Source organism: Ursus arctos, unplaced genomic scaffold (assembly GCF_023065955.2).
Source record: "Ursus arctos isolate Adak ecotype North America unplaced genomic scaffold, UrsArc2.0 scaffold_6, whole genome shotgun sequence".
Lineage (NCBI taxonomy): Eukaryota > Metazoa > Chordata > Mammalia > Carnivora > Ursidae > Ursus > Ursus arctos.
The window spans coordinates 68,281,832-68,298,775 of record NW_026623078.1 but is presented as its reverse complement, the minus strand read 5'-3'; the positions used below and the strand labels follow the sequence as shown (position 1 = coordinate 68,298,775).

General features: G+C 37.2%; 2 protein-coding genes across 3 annotated transcripts in view; one reads left to right on the top strand and one right to left on the bottom strand.

Moving 5' to 3' along the window:
• The window catches only part of MTBP (MDM2 binding protein), a 77,924-nt gene extending 74,254 nt beyond the window's left edge, over positions 1-3,670 (bottom strand). For both annotated transcript variants that reach the window (XM_026495501.4, XM_048212592.2), the window contains exons 1-2: positions 3,477-3,670; positions 2,533-2,613 (exon numbers count right to left, since the gene is read on the bottom strand). In XM_026495501.4, coding sequence (XP_026351286.1) covers positions 2,533-2,613; positions 3,477-3,594 — 199 coding nt within the window. In that variant the 5' untranslated portion in view covers positions 3,595-3,670. The remainder of the gene's footprint in view (positions 1-2,532; positions 2,614-3,476) is intronic.
• A 66-nt stretch (positions 3,671-3,736) lies between these two features.
• MRPL13 (mitochondrial ribosomal protein L13) overlaps positions 3,737-16,944 on the top strand; it is a 46,340-nt gene continuing 33,132 nt past the window's right edge. The window contains exons 1-2 of the mRNA XM_026495503.4: positions 3,737-3,995; positions 7,325-7,448. Coding sequence (XP_026351288.1) covers positions 3,969-3,995; positions 7,325-7,448 — 151 coding nt within the window. The 5' untranslated portion in view covers positions 3,737-3,968. The remainder of the gene's footprint in view (positions 3,996-7,324; positions 7,449-16,944) is intronic.

Genomic DNA, 16,944 nt, shown 5'->3' with positions numbered 1-16,944 from the left:
TCTGCAGTAGCCCCTTTATAACCACATTTTCCTCAAATTTGTCTACTTTACCGTAAGCCAGAATACTTCACTAACACAGATGGTACCAAACCTCTTCCGTCATTAAAGCCTTTAATGGCTAATCATTACTATGAAAAAAATCCGAATACCCCGACATGATTTACAAAGACTTCCACATAGCTACGCCTACCTCTCCAGCCTTAGCTCAATTACCATCATATCGCACTTCCAGTTTCTCACACTTGCCATATTACCGCAAGCAATAATGCTCCCAGGATAAGAAATTCAACACGAGCAGTTCTTTCTTTGCATGGTTCCGATATGCAGACTTCAGTTACCATACTTTCAATAACTCCTGGTCCCCCAAACCATGGTTCAAACTCCAGTTACCAAGGTTTATTAATTATCTGTAATCACATAAAGTAAAACCTCACTGCTAGCTTCTCGGATCACAAATCACTACTTAAATCAAAGATGTGTATCATGATCAGTGACCAATTACATCTCTACTTTCCAAGTTTGCTGACTGATCACTGCACATCTGTTATTCAGTTCATACGAACAGAGGACGAATATGTAATTGTGTTTCCTTCTTGCCTCCCAGTGATAAATCCACGCTATTTTATAAAAATAGATAATACGAAGAGGAAATGGGCAAAAGGAAAAAAAAATGAAAGCGAAACAAAAAAAAAAAACCCAAAAAGTGATAACACTGAAAGTGATATTCAAATCTCAGGTCAACGGATTCTAGAAATAGCTGCTGTGATAAAAACACTGTGACAAAAAGGATGAAGACGTCTCAGAGAAAATGACACTGGCAAATACCTTTGCATTAAAGGAACTCCTTGACATTAAAAGTGCAAAGGATAAAACAATGGAAGCCAACACAAACTTAGGAGTACAGCAATTCACCAAAACATAGAAGAGATGCTCACTCTATATCCTAAGTTATACAATGACCGAAAGTGACAAGCACTGTTCAAACTACTCTTGATAAAGTTTTCACAAAAAAAAAAAGCAAAGAAAAAAGTTTAATTTTCAATGCTTTTATTTTTATTTATTTATTTATTATTTATTTATTAAAGATTTTATTTATTTATTTGACAGAGAGAGAGACAGCCAGCAAGAGAGGGAACACAAGCAGGGGGAGTGGGAGAGGAAGAAGCAGCCTCCCGGCTGAGGACCCTGATATGGGGCTCGATCCCAGGACTCTGGGATCACGCCCTGAGCCGAAGGCAGACGCTTAACGACTGAGCCACCCAGGCGCCCCATAATTCTCAATGCTTTTAATGCTTCAATTACAGCCTATGAAATAACTATTAGTTTTACCATTTTGGTTTTTTTCCCCATTTCCTCTACATGTATAACCAACAGTGAGAAAGTGTTCAACGTTTTGACAAAAAAAATGTCATGAAACAATTGTGATTTATTCCCACTGATTTTATATTAGGATTGCTTTGCATGGCCTCAGCGTGCAGTCATTTACATAGTCCCAGGTTAATTGGCAAAAAAAGGACTGCCTGGATAAGAAATGTTTATCCACCCAAACAGGAAGTGAAAGTTATCACGAGAATTCCTAGAATGCTCCCAAAGCTCTTTGATGTATACTTTCAAGGAACAAGTGAAAAATCTTTCTTGCAGTAATAGTAGTACTGACATAAATTATACCAACTTGAAAAATTAATGAGTAGTACTGCAACTGGGCAAACAGACCAGTGCAGCACAAACACATTAGAAATAACTTCCCAAGGGTGACAGTTTAAACCTGACAGACAAGAGGTTCTCCAATGAAAGAAGAGAGAAAGGAACAGATGGTACAGTCATGAGAATTACATTACCAAAATGAGCATCCTATCCCTGCCATCTCCAGAAGCTTCCTTCAGTTTTTAGGCCTTGGCCTGTTTTGGTTATCTCTTTCTCTGAACCTCTGAAAGACACTCTCAGAGGCCAAGAAGAGGAAGTAAAAGAGAAGATAACGACCAAAAAAATAAGTAGATGGATTTGTATACTGTCAATAGAAACCACAGGAGAAAAAGATTTTTACAAAGCAAAGGGTGGTCAAAGAAGTCAAATACTTAGAAAAAGTTAAAACAGTTAAGGATGGAGAAAAGATCACTGTGTTTAACAATTATGAAGTGCTTTTAAGAGAATCAGTAAGAGGTAACGGTGGGAAAAAAATGGTAAGAAATGGGTCTAAGAGCATTAATAATGTATTTGTACTCAGGACAAAATTGTAAATCCTTCTTATAATGCCACTTACCCTATTTTATGTGGAGCCAAAGACGGGCAAGAAAATCATAAAGGGAACAAAACAGAGAGAACCTAAAATAATTTTCATACAATTTAATCACATTCAAGCAGCAAGAAGAGAGGGATGTCAGCCTTTTCAGTTTTGTATTTCCTTACTACCCTATCCCAGTGGCTTATGCACAGTCAACAAATATCTCTTATACCTTTACGTGATCAAATGAATTAAATTTACTTCCAATACAAATGCAGTGTCAGAGCAATAGGAGTTTGTGTTATACTTACCTGGAAAAGTACTATCTTCTGGATTCACTGAAGCACTAATGCTTCTTTTCAGGAGATGATAAACATTTGCTGCTGTTAAGTCTGAAAAAGAAAAGACAAACTAACTCAATGGGCTTAAGAGTTAAGTCATCCAGGCCTATTCCAATTTCACCATCAGAGACTCTCAAGAACATTATGTTGTACGTGAACTACACACTATTATCGTTTCAGTATAATAAATCAAATGCAGAGAAAACAGGCAAGGCGCCCAGTTTGTACATGCTAGCCAGTTAATACAAATCCAAAAATCCCCCTGAAGAAGAATTTTAAGGGGAAAAGGGAAACTGTCACAATACTCCGTACACAACCACATACATTTTCTCCTCAAAATGCTTACCCAACCAAAACAAATAAAGTGCAATACGGATTACAGCCAGAAAAACCGAAAAGGAGTACAATCTCAAACGGTTACAATTGTTTTAAGTTTTATATATATATATATATATATATATATATATATATATATATATATATATATATATTTAAGCTTAGTTTATGTGTGGGATGTCTCTTCCCATTAGGATGTAAACTCTAGGAGAGTAAGACCCTTTCCCATCTTCTTCCTTTCTGTATTACCTGCATTTGGAACACACAGGAGGCGGGAACCCTACTGAATGCATTTATTTCCAAAAAGCAGACATTCCATTTCTAAGGCACAGAGAATTGTTCAGTTAAATTTTTACTGTGCCAAGAACTTCTGAGCGCTGGAATTTTGCATCCACAAATTTGTCTCTATTTTTCCATGAAGATAACGACATTTGTCAGCCGTTATGGGGCCGATCCCAGAGAGAAACAAATCCCCGGGAAAACTCGAGATAGGTCCCTCCCCTGCAGAACTTGATTTCAAACTTCATTTTCTTCCCTCTCCTTAAGCCGTTCCCGCCCTTTCTCAGCCCCGCGCTTACCGGGCAGCTTCTCGGTACCCTCAGCGGACGACTCCGCAGGCCCATGCTCCGTCTCCTCAGCCGCTGCGGACGGAACTTTTCCTTCCCCCCAAATCACAAGAAGCAGGTACCGATCCATCCCCTTAGAGCTGAACTACTGTTGCAAGTCCCGGTTTCCACATCCAAACAGTCGCGCGCTACTGATGCACTTCCGGTTCCCCTCCACTTTAGGTCGGCTGGAAATTGTGTGCCCTCCGTCTGTTTGCTGCAGCTTTTCCGGCCTGTGGGTTCTTTTGGGGAGTTATCCTCTCAACAACGGCATTATTTCCTCTTTTCGTGACGAAACTGCTACCATGGGAGGGCTGGAGGAGACCCAGGAAAAGCAGAGAAGCTGACGAGAGCTGGCTAGCCTAGGAACTGTCATGCTTGGTTTTATACGTTTCCCGCCGGGGCAGTGATGCTGAGGTCTGGCCTTGGATCCTGGGAAAAGGACGGTCCTGCTAGTGGGGAAATATGTCGAGTTTCTCTAAGGCACCCCAGGTGAGCTCGAATTCTTGTACATCGATGGAATTCATTACACCGGCAGGAGGAAGTCAGTGGCTCGGGTGGATTTAGTGATGCTGAGTCGGCAGGAAAGCCGAATCTGGGCCAGGATGGCTCGGGAAAGCACATACGAGGGTCGTGATTGTGGCCATTGCTTGGTTTTTCTCTTGGCACGTATCTTCTCCTCTTTTCAGCCAGCCCTTTCATGTCTTTTTTTTTCCCCTCCAGAAAGGGTATTCAGAGAGAAAGTCAGAGATAATAAGGTGGATCAGATAGAGCATTGTAGATCATTGTAAGAGTTTGTTCATTACTGAGTAGAATGAGGATCTATTGAAAGGTTTGGAGCCGGGAAGTAACGTGATGTCACTTAGGTGTTAAAAGGAGCACTCTGGCCGCTGAGTTCATACTGTTCAGAGATGGGGATTGGTGGAAGATAGAAGCAAAGAATCGGTTTGGAGACCAACTACAGTAATCCAGGCTGAACATGATCATGGCACAAACCAAACTAGTAACGGTATGGTGTTGAAAGGTGGTCAGGTTCTGTTTGAAGGTGGAGGCAGAAGGATTTCCTGAAGGATTGAATGAGCTGACAGCAAAAGAAGAAACAAGGGTTACTCCAAGGTTTTTTTGTTTCCATAACTGGAAGGGTGTGCCATCAGCTGAGACAGGGGAGACTGAAACTGAAGCAGGTTTCAGGTGGAAGAGCAGGAGCTCAGTTTTGGGTAGGTTGGTCTGAGATGCTTCTTAGCCCAGTTCTGCTCCAAGTGTGATTCCTTTCTTGAACTATTTGTTACCTCGCCTGGATGAGGCAAATACAGGAAATAAACTTAAACATTTAAAAACTTTTATAGCAATTTGATGATATGGTATTATTTTATTTTTTAAACAGTTTTTTAATCAAAATAATTGATCTACAATGGAATGGGGAAAAACTAGTCTTGGCTGCATATGGTTTAAAAGCACTGTAGCGCAGGTGCCAAGTGGACAGTTGGATACAAGTGTAGAGTTCAGTTTAAAGGTCCAGGCTAGAGATGTAAATTTCTACATTTGAGAGTCCTAAGCATGAGAATAGCATTTCAGTATATGAGTCTGGATATAGTCTTTGAGGAAGTATGTATTGAGAAGAGAGAAGGACCAAGAACTGAATTCTGGGATATTTCAACATGTCACAGGCAAGAGGTGAGAGAACAAGCAAAGTAGGGGAAAAAAACCAACAGAGGTTGGTGCCCTGGAAATCAAGTGAAGAAAGAATACCCAGGAGAAGGAAATGATCACCTGTACTGAAGGCTTAGAATTGAACAATATAGTGACATGAAGGTCCTGGTAACTTTGGCAGACAGTAGAGTGAGGGAGATGGGTGTGGGAGGCAAAAGCCAGATTGGAGCAGGTTGAAGAGAGACAAGTTGGGAGTAAAGACAACCTCTTTGGAAGAATTTTACCACAAGGGAGAGGAAAGAAATGAAGCAGGGGATAAGTGAGGTCAGTAGGGTTTGTTGTTGTTGTTGTCATTTAACTTTATTATGGAGAATTTCAATCACATGTAAAAGGAGGTATCACCCAGTTTCAAAAACCTCATAGCCGGTATTATTTCCTCTGTACCCCCATTCATTTCTTTCCCTTCCTTATGAATTTCAGGTGAATCTCAGACTCCTATTATTTCATAAGTAAATATTTCAATATCTTCTCTATAAGATAAGGATTCTTTTTAAAAATGTAATCCCAATGCCATTTATCAAAGACAAAAAAGTTAATTATAATTCCTTAATATCAAATGATTACTGTATGTTCAGTTTTCCAATTTTCTCATATATGTTATAGAAATACATAATATTTGGGGGTGCCTGGGTAGCTCAGTTGGTTAAGCGTCTGCCTTCAGCTCAGGTCATGATCCCAGGATCCTGGGATCAAGCCCCACACTGGGCTCCCTGCTCAGCAGGGAGCCTGCTTCTCCCTCCCTCTCTCCCGCCTGCTCTTGCTCTCTTACTCTGTCTCTGTCAAATAAATAAATAAATACAATCTTTAAAAAAAAAAACAAAACCGGAAATACATAATATTTTTACTGTTCCTTTGGTTTAGGATCCAGAAGGTAATAATTTCCTGTTTTTTAATTCTCTCTTAATAAATAGGTTCTTTTTCCTATTTTTTTTCCTTTGCAATTTCTGAAGACAAAAAATTGTCCTATACAGTTCCCACTGTTTGAATTTTTCGTAGTTAGTCCTAGGCTTAGAGTAGTAGGAAAAGGGTATGGGCTAGAAGCTGTCTTTATTTGTGAAGAACGTGATTATTTATGTAAAAAATCAGATGGAATCTAAGAAAAGCTACTAGATCTGATAAATAGGTTTAACAGGATTGCAGGTTACAAGACCAACATGCAAAAAATGAAGTGTATTTCTATATACTAGCAACAATCAGTAAAATTTAAATTAAAAATACAATACCATTTACAGTGGCATCAAAATATATGAAATACTTAAGAGATAAATCTGATAGAGGATGTGCGGAGAGAACAACGTAGAAACTAGAAAAGTGAGAGAGGAGAAAAACAGAAATGCTGAGCAGTTTAGAAGCTGATTTGAAGTTTGTAATAATAACATTTAAAATAAAACCAGTTAGCCTGGTTGTATTTTTTTCCAGCATTGTTCAGCAACTTATGTATATGCATAGAGAAAACATCTGGTTGAGATCTTTCTGGGCTGGAATTTTCCTAGAGTTTGAAGTTACTGATGGGTACTGCAAAGATAATGGTTTATGCCTGAGGCAGCCTAAAAATGTCTAAAGCAGCTATTTAAAATTGAAGTTTATTCAACATCATCCACCTGTACTTGTCCAGCTATATTCTGTTACTGTATTCTCCCGCGGAATTGAACTTCTGAAGAGTTCAGTTCCCAATTGGTCACTCATCTTTCAATTTAATATATCTGTTAATCTCAAAATATTTTTGAAGACCTTTATAACAGTTTGTGCTTTCATAAGAGTTTCTCGTTATCATTCTAGATTCTATTTTATGTGATACAAAGCCATAATATGAAGAAAAATATATCTTTGAAATGTTTTAAATAAAGCATCATCCACTTTGCAGATAGAAAAGCAGTCAGAAAAAATTACTGTTAAACTTTGTAGAATGAAAAAAGACCCTCCTTTTCCAGAAATAGAAATGAAAACAGAACCAAAAAAAATTATTTAGTGAAGGATCTTTTTGATTGATCTGTTATTGATATTAACTGTAGAATACCACATGATGGTATAGAATAATAAACATGATTATTTCCATTTTAATTAGAATTTTGGTTTTTTTCTCTCTCTCTCTCCCTTTTTTTTTTCCCTAGCAATGGGCCACTTTTGCTCGGGTTTGGTATCTCTTAGATGGGAAAATGCAGCCCCCTGGCAAACTGGCTGCTATGGCATCGATTAAACTTCAAGGATTGCATAAACCTATATACCATCAACTGAGTGAGTATCATTTTAGATCTGTCATGCGTAACCATAATTTTCCCACCAGAATAGAATCTTGAGGGGCGCCTGGGTGGCTCAGTCGTTAAGCATCTGCCTTCGGCTCAGGGCATGATCCCACGATCCTCGGATCGAGCCCCGCGTCGGGCTCCCTGCTCTGCTGGGAGCCTGCTTCTTCCTCTCCCACTCCCCCTCTTGCGCTGACTGCCTCTCTATCAAATAAATAAATAAAATCTTTAAAAAAAAAAGAAAAGAATCTTGAAGAAGTCGGACTGAACTACTTCTAAGAACCTCTTTTGTTCCTGGGATCCCTTGTTCCGTTCTTGCAAAAAAACCTACTGAGGCACTACAGTGAATTTGGTTTATTCATAGGAAAACTGTACAGACCAGTTTGCCTGAGACAACCCTATTTTATGCCATTACAACAGCAAAATTATAAGTAGCCCTCCTTACATTCTCAGATGTCCTGATTGGGACTATAAATTTAGATGTTCACTCTTATCATGTCTGTTTACATGGTAATGTGCATTTGAATAGAGTTTTTTTGAAAATGAAGAACTAAGTTTGCCCTCTCTTCCAAAAACCTTTTCCCCCCAAAAAGATGGATAGAGCTAGTTGGACATGGAAAGTTTACTCTTTACTGTTTTCAATTGATAGATTTGATTTTCTGTAACCTTTTTCCAAAACAAAGGAAAAAATTTGTTTTGATACTAAAAGACTTCTGCTTATTACACATAGTTTTGATTGACTTCACTTAACCTGGCACTCCAGGGACCACCCAGCAAGATCTAGGTGTCAGCTCTTAAACTCTTCGTCTTGTTTGACCTGTCAGCATTTTTTGCAGTTGATCATAGTTTTAACTTTCTGAAACATGAAGTTATCTATATATAGTATGTATATGTAGATAAGTTCATGTTTAAATATAGTCAATATTTTAAAGAAAATTAACAGTTATAATGATGATAAAATAAATACCCATACTCTCAACATTTGGGTTATTTCCAATTTTTTTTGCCATTACAAACAATATTACTGTCAGTATTCTTTTTTCCAGTGCATATGTGGAAGAGTTTCTCTGAGGTCTGTCTACAGGACAGAAGTTACTGGGTTCAAAGGTATATGGGAAACTAGTTAGTCTTTATGCTGATGTCCTACCAGAGTTTGTATTATCCCTCATCTTCAGTAACACTTGATATTTTCATTTTCTTTAAGTTTGGCTACTCTGGTAGATGTGAAATACACTTTCTTGATGGTTTTTCATTGTCTTGATTGGAAATGGTGCTACGTGTCTTTTTCTATTTATTGGCCTTTTATCATTTCTTCTTCTGTCAAATGTCTTTATGGGTCTTTTGCCCATATTTCCACTGAGTTATTTGTCCTTAAAATGTTTATAACTTTTATTGTGAAAGTTTTCACATTTTCGGGAAAGCTCAAAGAATAGTACAGTGAATTTATACCTTCCGCCTAGATTACACAGTCATTAACGTTTTAACATAAAATTTTAACATATAATTTAACATATAATTTTTTAATCGTTGGAAAATAAGTTGCAGATGTCATAGTAAATCCCCTGTATACTTCAGTATTCAGTATTCAGCGTCTCCTAAGAATAAGAATACTCCCCTATGTAACCAAAATGCCATTATCACACATAACAAAAGAAATGTAATTTAATTGTATAGTTTAATGTCTGGTTCATATTCAAATTTCTTTAGTAGTTCCAAGAATGTTCTTATAGCTATTACTTTTTTTTAGACCAGGATCCAACCAAGGTTTCTGTATTGCCTTCAATTGTTATTTTTCTTTAGTCTTTTTAATATAGAATAATCCTTCCCTTATTTTCTTCTTGCAGTTAACCTTTTGGGGATTCCAGGCTAGTTTTCATGTAAAGCACTTTCTTCTTAAACATTCTTCATTTGTTTTTAGATACATCCTCTTGCTAACTTCTCCTTCCCAGTTCCCTTTGTTCTTTTCAACTTTCTAATTTCTCAGTCTTCTCTCATTAAAAATAAGGAGTGCCCCAGAACCTGGTCCTTGGACCCCTTCACATTCCTTAAGCAACCACATTCAGTTTCATATATCAATATCTTCTATTATGCTTATAGCTCCCAATTTTATATCTTCATTTTTTACCTTTTCCCTGTATTTCAGACTCACATGACCACATTTCGACTCAGCAAATCTTCTTAGGTGTCTAGTAGACATCTCCAGCATGTTAATGTGTGTTTAACTTGGCAATATCGTACTTCCTGATTTCCTCCACCCAAACCAACCTGTTACTTCTAGTTTTCCCATCTCAATTAACAGCTTCTTTAGTTTTTTTCTTACTCCAGTCAGAAGTCTTTGCTTCGTTTGTGACTCCTCTTTGTTCAACTCCCTGTAAAATATATATGAGAAAAAATATATATACCTGGAAAAATATATATATCTGAAATCTGACCACTTCTCAACTCTCTCTCCTGTAGTTTTAAACCACTGTACTCTCTATTCTGGGTTATTCCAAAAGCCTCCTCACTGATCTCCCTGCTTCTACTCTTGCCCCAATAAGGTCTTTTCTCCACAGAGCAGTTACAGTTATCTTTTCCAAATGAGAGTCAGAGTAAAAGCCTAAGTTCTGTCAGTGCCCTACAAGGACCTACATGGTGTAGTCCGTGTTATCTCCCTGAATTTATTTCCTACCTCCCTTGAGTAATCCACTAAGACTTACTACTGTTTCATTCATATACCTGACAACACATTTTGCCTTAGGGCCTTTTCACATTTGGTTCCCTCTTCCTGCATGGGATATTCCAGATTTATGGCTTTTCCAGATTTATGGCTTACTCCTTCACATCTTTCCGATTTCTGCTCCTTTTATTCTGAGAGAGGCCTTCCCCAAGTCCACTTATTATACTCTACCTTGCCTTTTAAAAAAATTAGCATTCACTGATCACACATATTATATAAATGTGCATTATCCCCCTACCTTTACTAGATGAATTTCTAAGAGGACAGGAACTTTGCCTGAATTTTTCACAGCTATATATATATGCCCAGTGCCTAGAATAGTATTTGACACATGGTTGGGCTGCATAAAATGTTTTTTGAGTGTATATATGCATTTATGAATACCAGTTTGAGAATGAAGAAATTACTTCTAATCAGGGCTCTGGCATTTCAGCTAAGTTAGACTTTGGATCTGTGGAGCTAGGGGGAAGAGACCTGTAGATGGTCTGATTTGGTTAAGAGCAAGAACTTACGAGTTCCCTCCTTTCTCATACTTGCTGCTCTAATCTTTTTCTTCACTTACTGAAAATTTCGAAGTAAGCCTGCAACCTGTGAAATCTTTAAGGACGGAATTTGAATGTAAGGATTCTGTCATGTCGATGTTTGTTCTTCAGGCACTTAGTGCAGTGTCTGGTCCTTCAGAGATGCCTGACAGAAACATTTTGTGGAATGACACTTTGGAGAAAATGTTTTACGAGCACAGTCAGTTCTCATTATTCGCTGTAGTCCCGTTCTTTAAAGTCTCCACGAATGCTGAATGAGAGTGAACACCAAACCATTGCTTCTAGGGGAGACACAGAGTTAGGTGCCTGTGAGCCTCTGGTCACATCATTTTTTGTCAGCCAATCAGTACATAGTCTTGTTTGTTTCATGTGTTTCTGTTTAAAGACACCTTATTTAATATACATATTGTTGAACTCATGGCCAACCACAGATTAGCTCATGGCTGAGCAGTGCTTATCTAACACACGTTTTCTTTGTAAGACACACTGCAGCCTCCTTGCACTGAGGAACAGTACACAGCACTTCAGCATCAGACTTGAGGGGTATTTAAAAAGTAAAGTCACTTTAAAAAGCACAAAAATACCAAACAGTTAGCACTAAATGGATCACAAAGGGACATTTGTTTATAGTAAAAGAGTTGAAACAAGAAACCGTATTACGTTATTTGACCTCAGTTGGAAACGAGTGTATTAAGCCACTCAAATTTTGCACTGATGTGCACATGTCTGCAAATGACTGGGAAAGCACTGCAGGTATTGAGATTATAAATAAATTTTGAGAGAATAGGCAAATTTAAATGTGGAATCCACAAACAACGAGGAGCACCTGTACTTCCAGAGTAAAATGGTAGAATTAGTAGTAATCTGACTTCCTTCTTAAAGTGTAGCACTTACCTGTTCACTGAATTAAAGTTCTGCTTTCCTATAAGCAGGTCATTATTGCAAAAGTATTCCTTAGGTACCTAATGAGAATATTCTGCTATAACACCAGACAAGCTTTTGTGGCTGCCTATCCAGTCATCCTTTTCTAGTAAAGGAGAATAGCTTTTCTATTAAATTAAAAATTTACATTTTAAAGACAGTTATTTTTGTTTCACTATATAATTTAATATGTAACATATCAACAAAACTTTTTATATCCACAAGATGTCACTAAAATCAAGACTTAAATCGCAAGCAATTTTCAACTTACAAACATTTCATGTTGTAAGTTTATTTCTAACATTCATTGGTTTAATAAGCATTTATTAAGCATGAATATATGCTTACAATCACTGTAAACATGTTTTTTTGAAAATTGACGTAGAATTTCCCAGAAAAATGATACTATAAATGATGGTCGTATATCCGTATTTATTATTAAATTATTTTGAATAAAAAATAAAAGTTTGCCAATAATTTATCTAAACATGATGTATACGATATTTGAACTACTTTATAGGTCCTGTGGACTTTGCCAAGTGTTGTAGAAAACTGACTTTCCACCTACAAGATTATTTTTTATGGAAAATGTGGTCGGGGTCAAGCTGGAAATGATGGAAAGTAGGAAAAGCATTCCCTCCTCTTTCTAATTAGAGCTGCCCTTCTGAATTCGGGACCTAAGAGGTTTTTGAGCATGTTTCTTTGTCACTGATGAATGAAAAGAAAGGGCACATGGTAATTTTTGGATTATGACTTACTCTTAATGAGGATTCCACTCTTTTTGCTGCTCACAGATTAAAAAATTGAGGAGGACTATTTGAACATTTAAAAGAAGCAGAGAGGGGCACCTGGGTGGCTCAGTCAGTTAAACGTCTGCCTTCAGCTCAAGTCATGATCCCAGGGTCCTGGGATCGAGCCCTGCATCAGGCTCCTTGCTCAGTGGGGAGTCTGTTTCTCCCTCTGCCCATCCCTTTGCCCCCTCCCTGCTCGTGCTTTCTCTCTCTCTGTCTCAAATAAATAAATAAATAAATAAATAAATAAATAAATAAAATCTTTAAAAAATAAATAAATAAAAAATAAAAAAAGAAGCAGAGAGAAACTTTTCTTTAGCATTTTCTAAAGTTATTATTAGATTATTCTAAAATACTCCTGATCTACATGAAATGAAACAAAATAAAAGTTGCACACAGTTCTTAACATTATAAATGCTGGCACCAGACAGTTAACAAAGATTAGATTAGATCTAGTGTAATCTCTAGCATTTCTGCCTTGTAAGACTTGTTAGAAAAGAAAGTTTAGGATGCTGTTTTTAAAGTTACCAAGCTAACATATTTTTCTCTCTTACTATTGAATTCAGTATCAGTTTATTTCAAATGTCAGTTACTGCATCATTTTAATTTTGCAATCTTAATTATGCATTTCTTCTTCCGCTTCTAGAATATCATCGTACAAAGCAGTGAAGGAGAGTTTTGCTCCAGGTTACATCCAAAATACTTCTTTGGAAGTGAATATTTAGATACTATCAATTAATTTGAACAACACACCTTATTCCTATCACAGTGTCTTTACACTCAGTAGATTTTGTGGTAACCTACATGGTCATCTGTCATACTGGCTATGCACAAGTTCAGGGATGCCAAAAATAACATTGAACTAGGCATTTGGACATTTGTCTTTCAAGATTGGAAACAAAACGTAATGGCCAAAGCCAATTTTGTTATTTATCACTAAATCAAAATAGCTGTTTTTCAAACATTTCTCAAACTGAATCTTTTACAGAGACCCAATATATAAAAACAGTGCTGCACTGGGGTGCCTGTGTGGCCCAGTTTGTTAAGCGTCCGGCTCTTGGTTTCAACTCAGGTCATGATCTCAGGGTCATGAAATAGAGTCCCATGTCAGGCTCCAAGATCAGCACAGGGTCTGCTTGACACTCTCTCTCCCTCTCCCTCGGCCCCTGCCCCCCACGCGCACTCTGTATCTCTCTCAAATAAATAAATCTTTAAAAAAAAAACAAAATAAAGCAGTGCTGTGCTGGCTGAAGGAGGGAGAAGATACTAGACCCTTGCTCCTTTGAGTCACCGTCTCAGAACCTGACATCTCTATCAAATACAGTTTTAAAACCACTAAGCTAATTTTTATTTTTTTTTTAAAGATTTTATTTATTTATTAGAGTGTGCACAAGCAGGGGGAGCAGCAGAGGGAGAGGGAGAAGCAGGATCCCAACTGAGCAGGGAGCCTATCCTAGGATTCTAGTTCTATCCTAGGACTCTGGGATCATGAGCTGAGCTGAAGGCAGATAGTTAACCGACTGAGCCACTCAGGCATCCCTAAACCAAAGAATTTTTAAAGAAGGATTTGATGCTGTGAAGGGGATGAAAAGACAAGCTACAGACTGAAGGGAAGTATTTGCAAACCACACAGCCAACAAGAAACAAACACATAATTAGAAAATGAGCAAAATACATGACCAGTTGGCAAATAAACACATAAAAAGATTCAACATTATTAGTCATTAGGGAGATACAGATTAAAACCACAATGAGATATCACTGCACATCTGTCACAATAGCTAAAATAAAAAATAGTGGCAACAACAAATGTTAGTGATGATGCAAAGAAACTGGATTACTTACACATCACTGGAAGAAATGTAAAATGCTACAGCCAGTCTGGAAAAGAATATGGCAGTTTCTTATAAAACTAAACATGAGTTTACAGTACATCGGTTGCACTTTCGGACCTTTGTCCCAGGGAAATTAGAACACAAAAACCTATACCAATTAATAATACTTCTACTGCATTACTCTTTATCCCCCTATATTTATCAGCTCCTGGCATATTGTGTGTTTACTTATTTGTTTGTTTATTGTCTAGATCGTTCCACTAGAATGTAAGATTTATTATGAACGAGGATTTCAGTTGCATTCATGGCTATATTCCCAACATCAAGAGTGGTAACCTGGCATTAGTAAGTAGTAAGAGGATTAATCAATCAAGCAGTGGAAAAGGAGTATAAAGCAGATTTTGGAAAAGAACCCTACCAAACTTACGTATATCTCCATCTGAATCTACCCTAGTATGGAGTCTGAGTAGCTCAGACAATTTTGAATGGTCTGATTTCTAAGGTAAGAACTAGGAGTATCTCCCATGAAATCTAAGAAAAGAATTGAATGGGATCCAGACATGATAGAACAAGCCCTATTTACATTAAAGTGAACACCAGGAATTTTTTTTAACACTTATTGTGACCGGTAACTCCCATTATATAAGAGTCTACATTAAGAGTCTTCAGAGGGAAGCTTATAACGTAGTTTGAGGGAATAAAATTGTGCAAACGGTAGGACAAGATAGAATTAAATCAGTATCATAAGAGAAATTCAGGCATCTTTGTGGAATCAAAGGAAGTTGGTTTTGGCATTAGGAAAGGCTTTATGGAAGGACTAGTATTTATTTTGGAACTTGATATTTATGTGGAACTTAAATTTTATGGATAAAATTTAGCAAGTGGAAATAAATCAGAGTATTTCTAATGGAAAGAACAAAGGAAAGATTATTGGATCTGTGTATACATTCATGTGTGTGTGTGTGTTTTGAATAGAAATAATGGAATAAATGCTTCAGGGACTAGCAAGCATAGCAAGTAAGATGGCTTACCTGGTACATAGTTTGGTGTGGGAAAGAACTAGTAAATAAGGCTAGAAAATTCAAGCCTATACTGTAGGTATCCTTGAATACCTTACCTGAAGAATTGGTACATGGTGAAGTACAAAGGTGACGAATAACTCCAACCTAGGAGCAGTATGTTGAGAAGGATTTCTGAGCTGTCCTCAGAACTTAGTAGAAAGGTGTGCATGATCGGTTCATGACTGATATTATTGCCTCCAGTTGACGGTATACCTGCCACTTTTTTGCCATCCTGGTGTAGTAAAGAGGATAAAATTTGTCTCTGAAGTTACTAGAATTGTATTTGAATCTTAATTCACCACTTAATCAGCCATGCAGTCATAGCAGAGTTGTTTAACCTCTGATCTGTTTTCTCATTAAAAAATAAACTGGTGGGAGGGAGAAGGTGGATAAAGCCCACTTGAGATGATTGTGAGACTTACAATGCTAGAGAGTGAATGTAAGATGCCTTGCTCAGACCCTTGCATGTGGACGGTACTTCTTTTCCTCTCAGGCAGTTTTGAGGAAAAAATGTGAGTTTTGGCTTAGGGGAGAAAAAGAGCCAAAACACTGTAGCTGTAGGACTGAGAAGTACCCCTGAGAGTATAACTCATCATGAGACCTTCAATCCCTGACTGGAAGCTTTTGAGTTTCCACTTTGATGGATTTTGTCTGAATTTATGTGGCATCTAATTTATTTATTTATTTATTTGTTTATTTCATTTATTTAGTTTAGCACTGAATATTATAAAAAGTAGTCAAATAAGGTTACACATCTAAAGTGAGAATTTTTACAAATAAACTCACAATTCCTATTCTAAAAATTACTTACTGAATCTTTCTCTAATTTTTTTTAATCTGAAAGGAATTAATTTCTCTTGGGACATCTCTTCATCAGGCAATGGAGTTCCAATTTATATACATCTGGTGCATATTATAAAGCATAATTTTTTAGTTAAAGAAATTTAGACAGAAATAATTGTACTGTATTCAGGATTTCAGCCTTTAATGATATTGGCTTTTGTTTTAATATGTGATGCAATAAAAAAACCCAATATTTAATTGCTGGTTAGTTCTATTTAGAGTGAGAGAAGTGCTTCTAAGAATATATTTAATAGCGATCTGGCATAAGTTATTGAGGGAGAATAACTTTTCCCAGGTTAGATGTTCATACCTTAGAGATGAAAGAACATGATTTTCATCTGCTCTGTGGTATTCTTTCTAACGTCCTTTGAATGATCCCTTTTTGGTCTCTACAAAAGAGAGTAGCTTTGTTTGAAGTAGCTCAGGGTGCTTTTTGCATATTTAAGGCTTAAGTAACATTTTCAAAATGAACTCAGCTTTCCTGTAAAGTTAACGATTCCATTTTTCCTCCACCCAAGTGTCATGGAAAGAGCCAGAACAGGGTGTTAAATAACTTGGCGTGTGAGCTTTGGCAGATCACGTAATCTTAGCAGGCCTTAGCTTCTTTAGCTGTAAATGTCTGCTTGAAACTAAGGTAACTTCAGCATTCTCTGAAATGATGTAGCTCTCTTCTTACCCTCTTTATTTGTTCTTCTGGTTCATTTGCCCAATTGCCTTAGTAGCCCACTGTGGGTCACTTTTAGGAACTTTAGGCAATTCACTAAACATAAGCTATC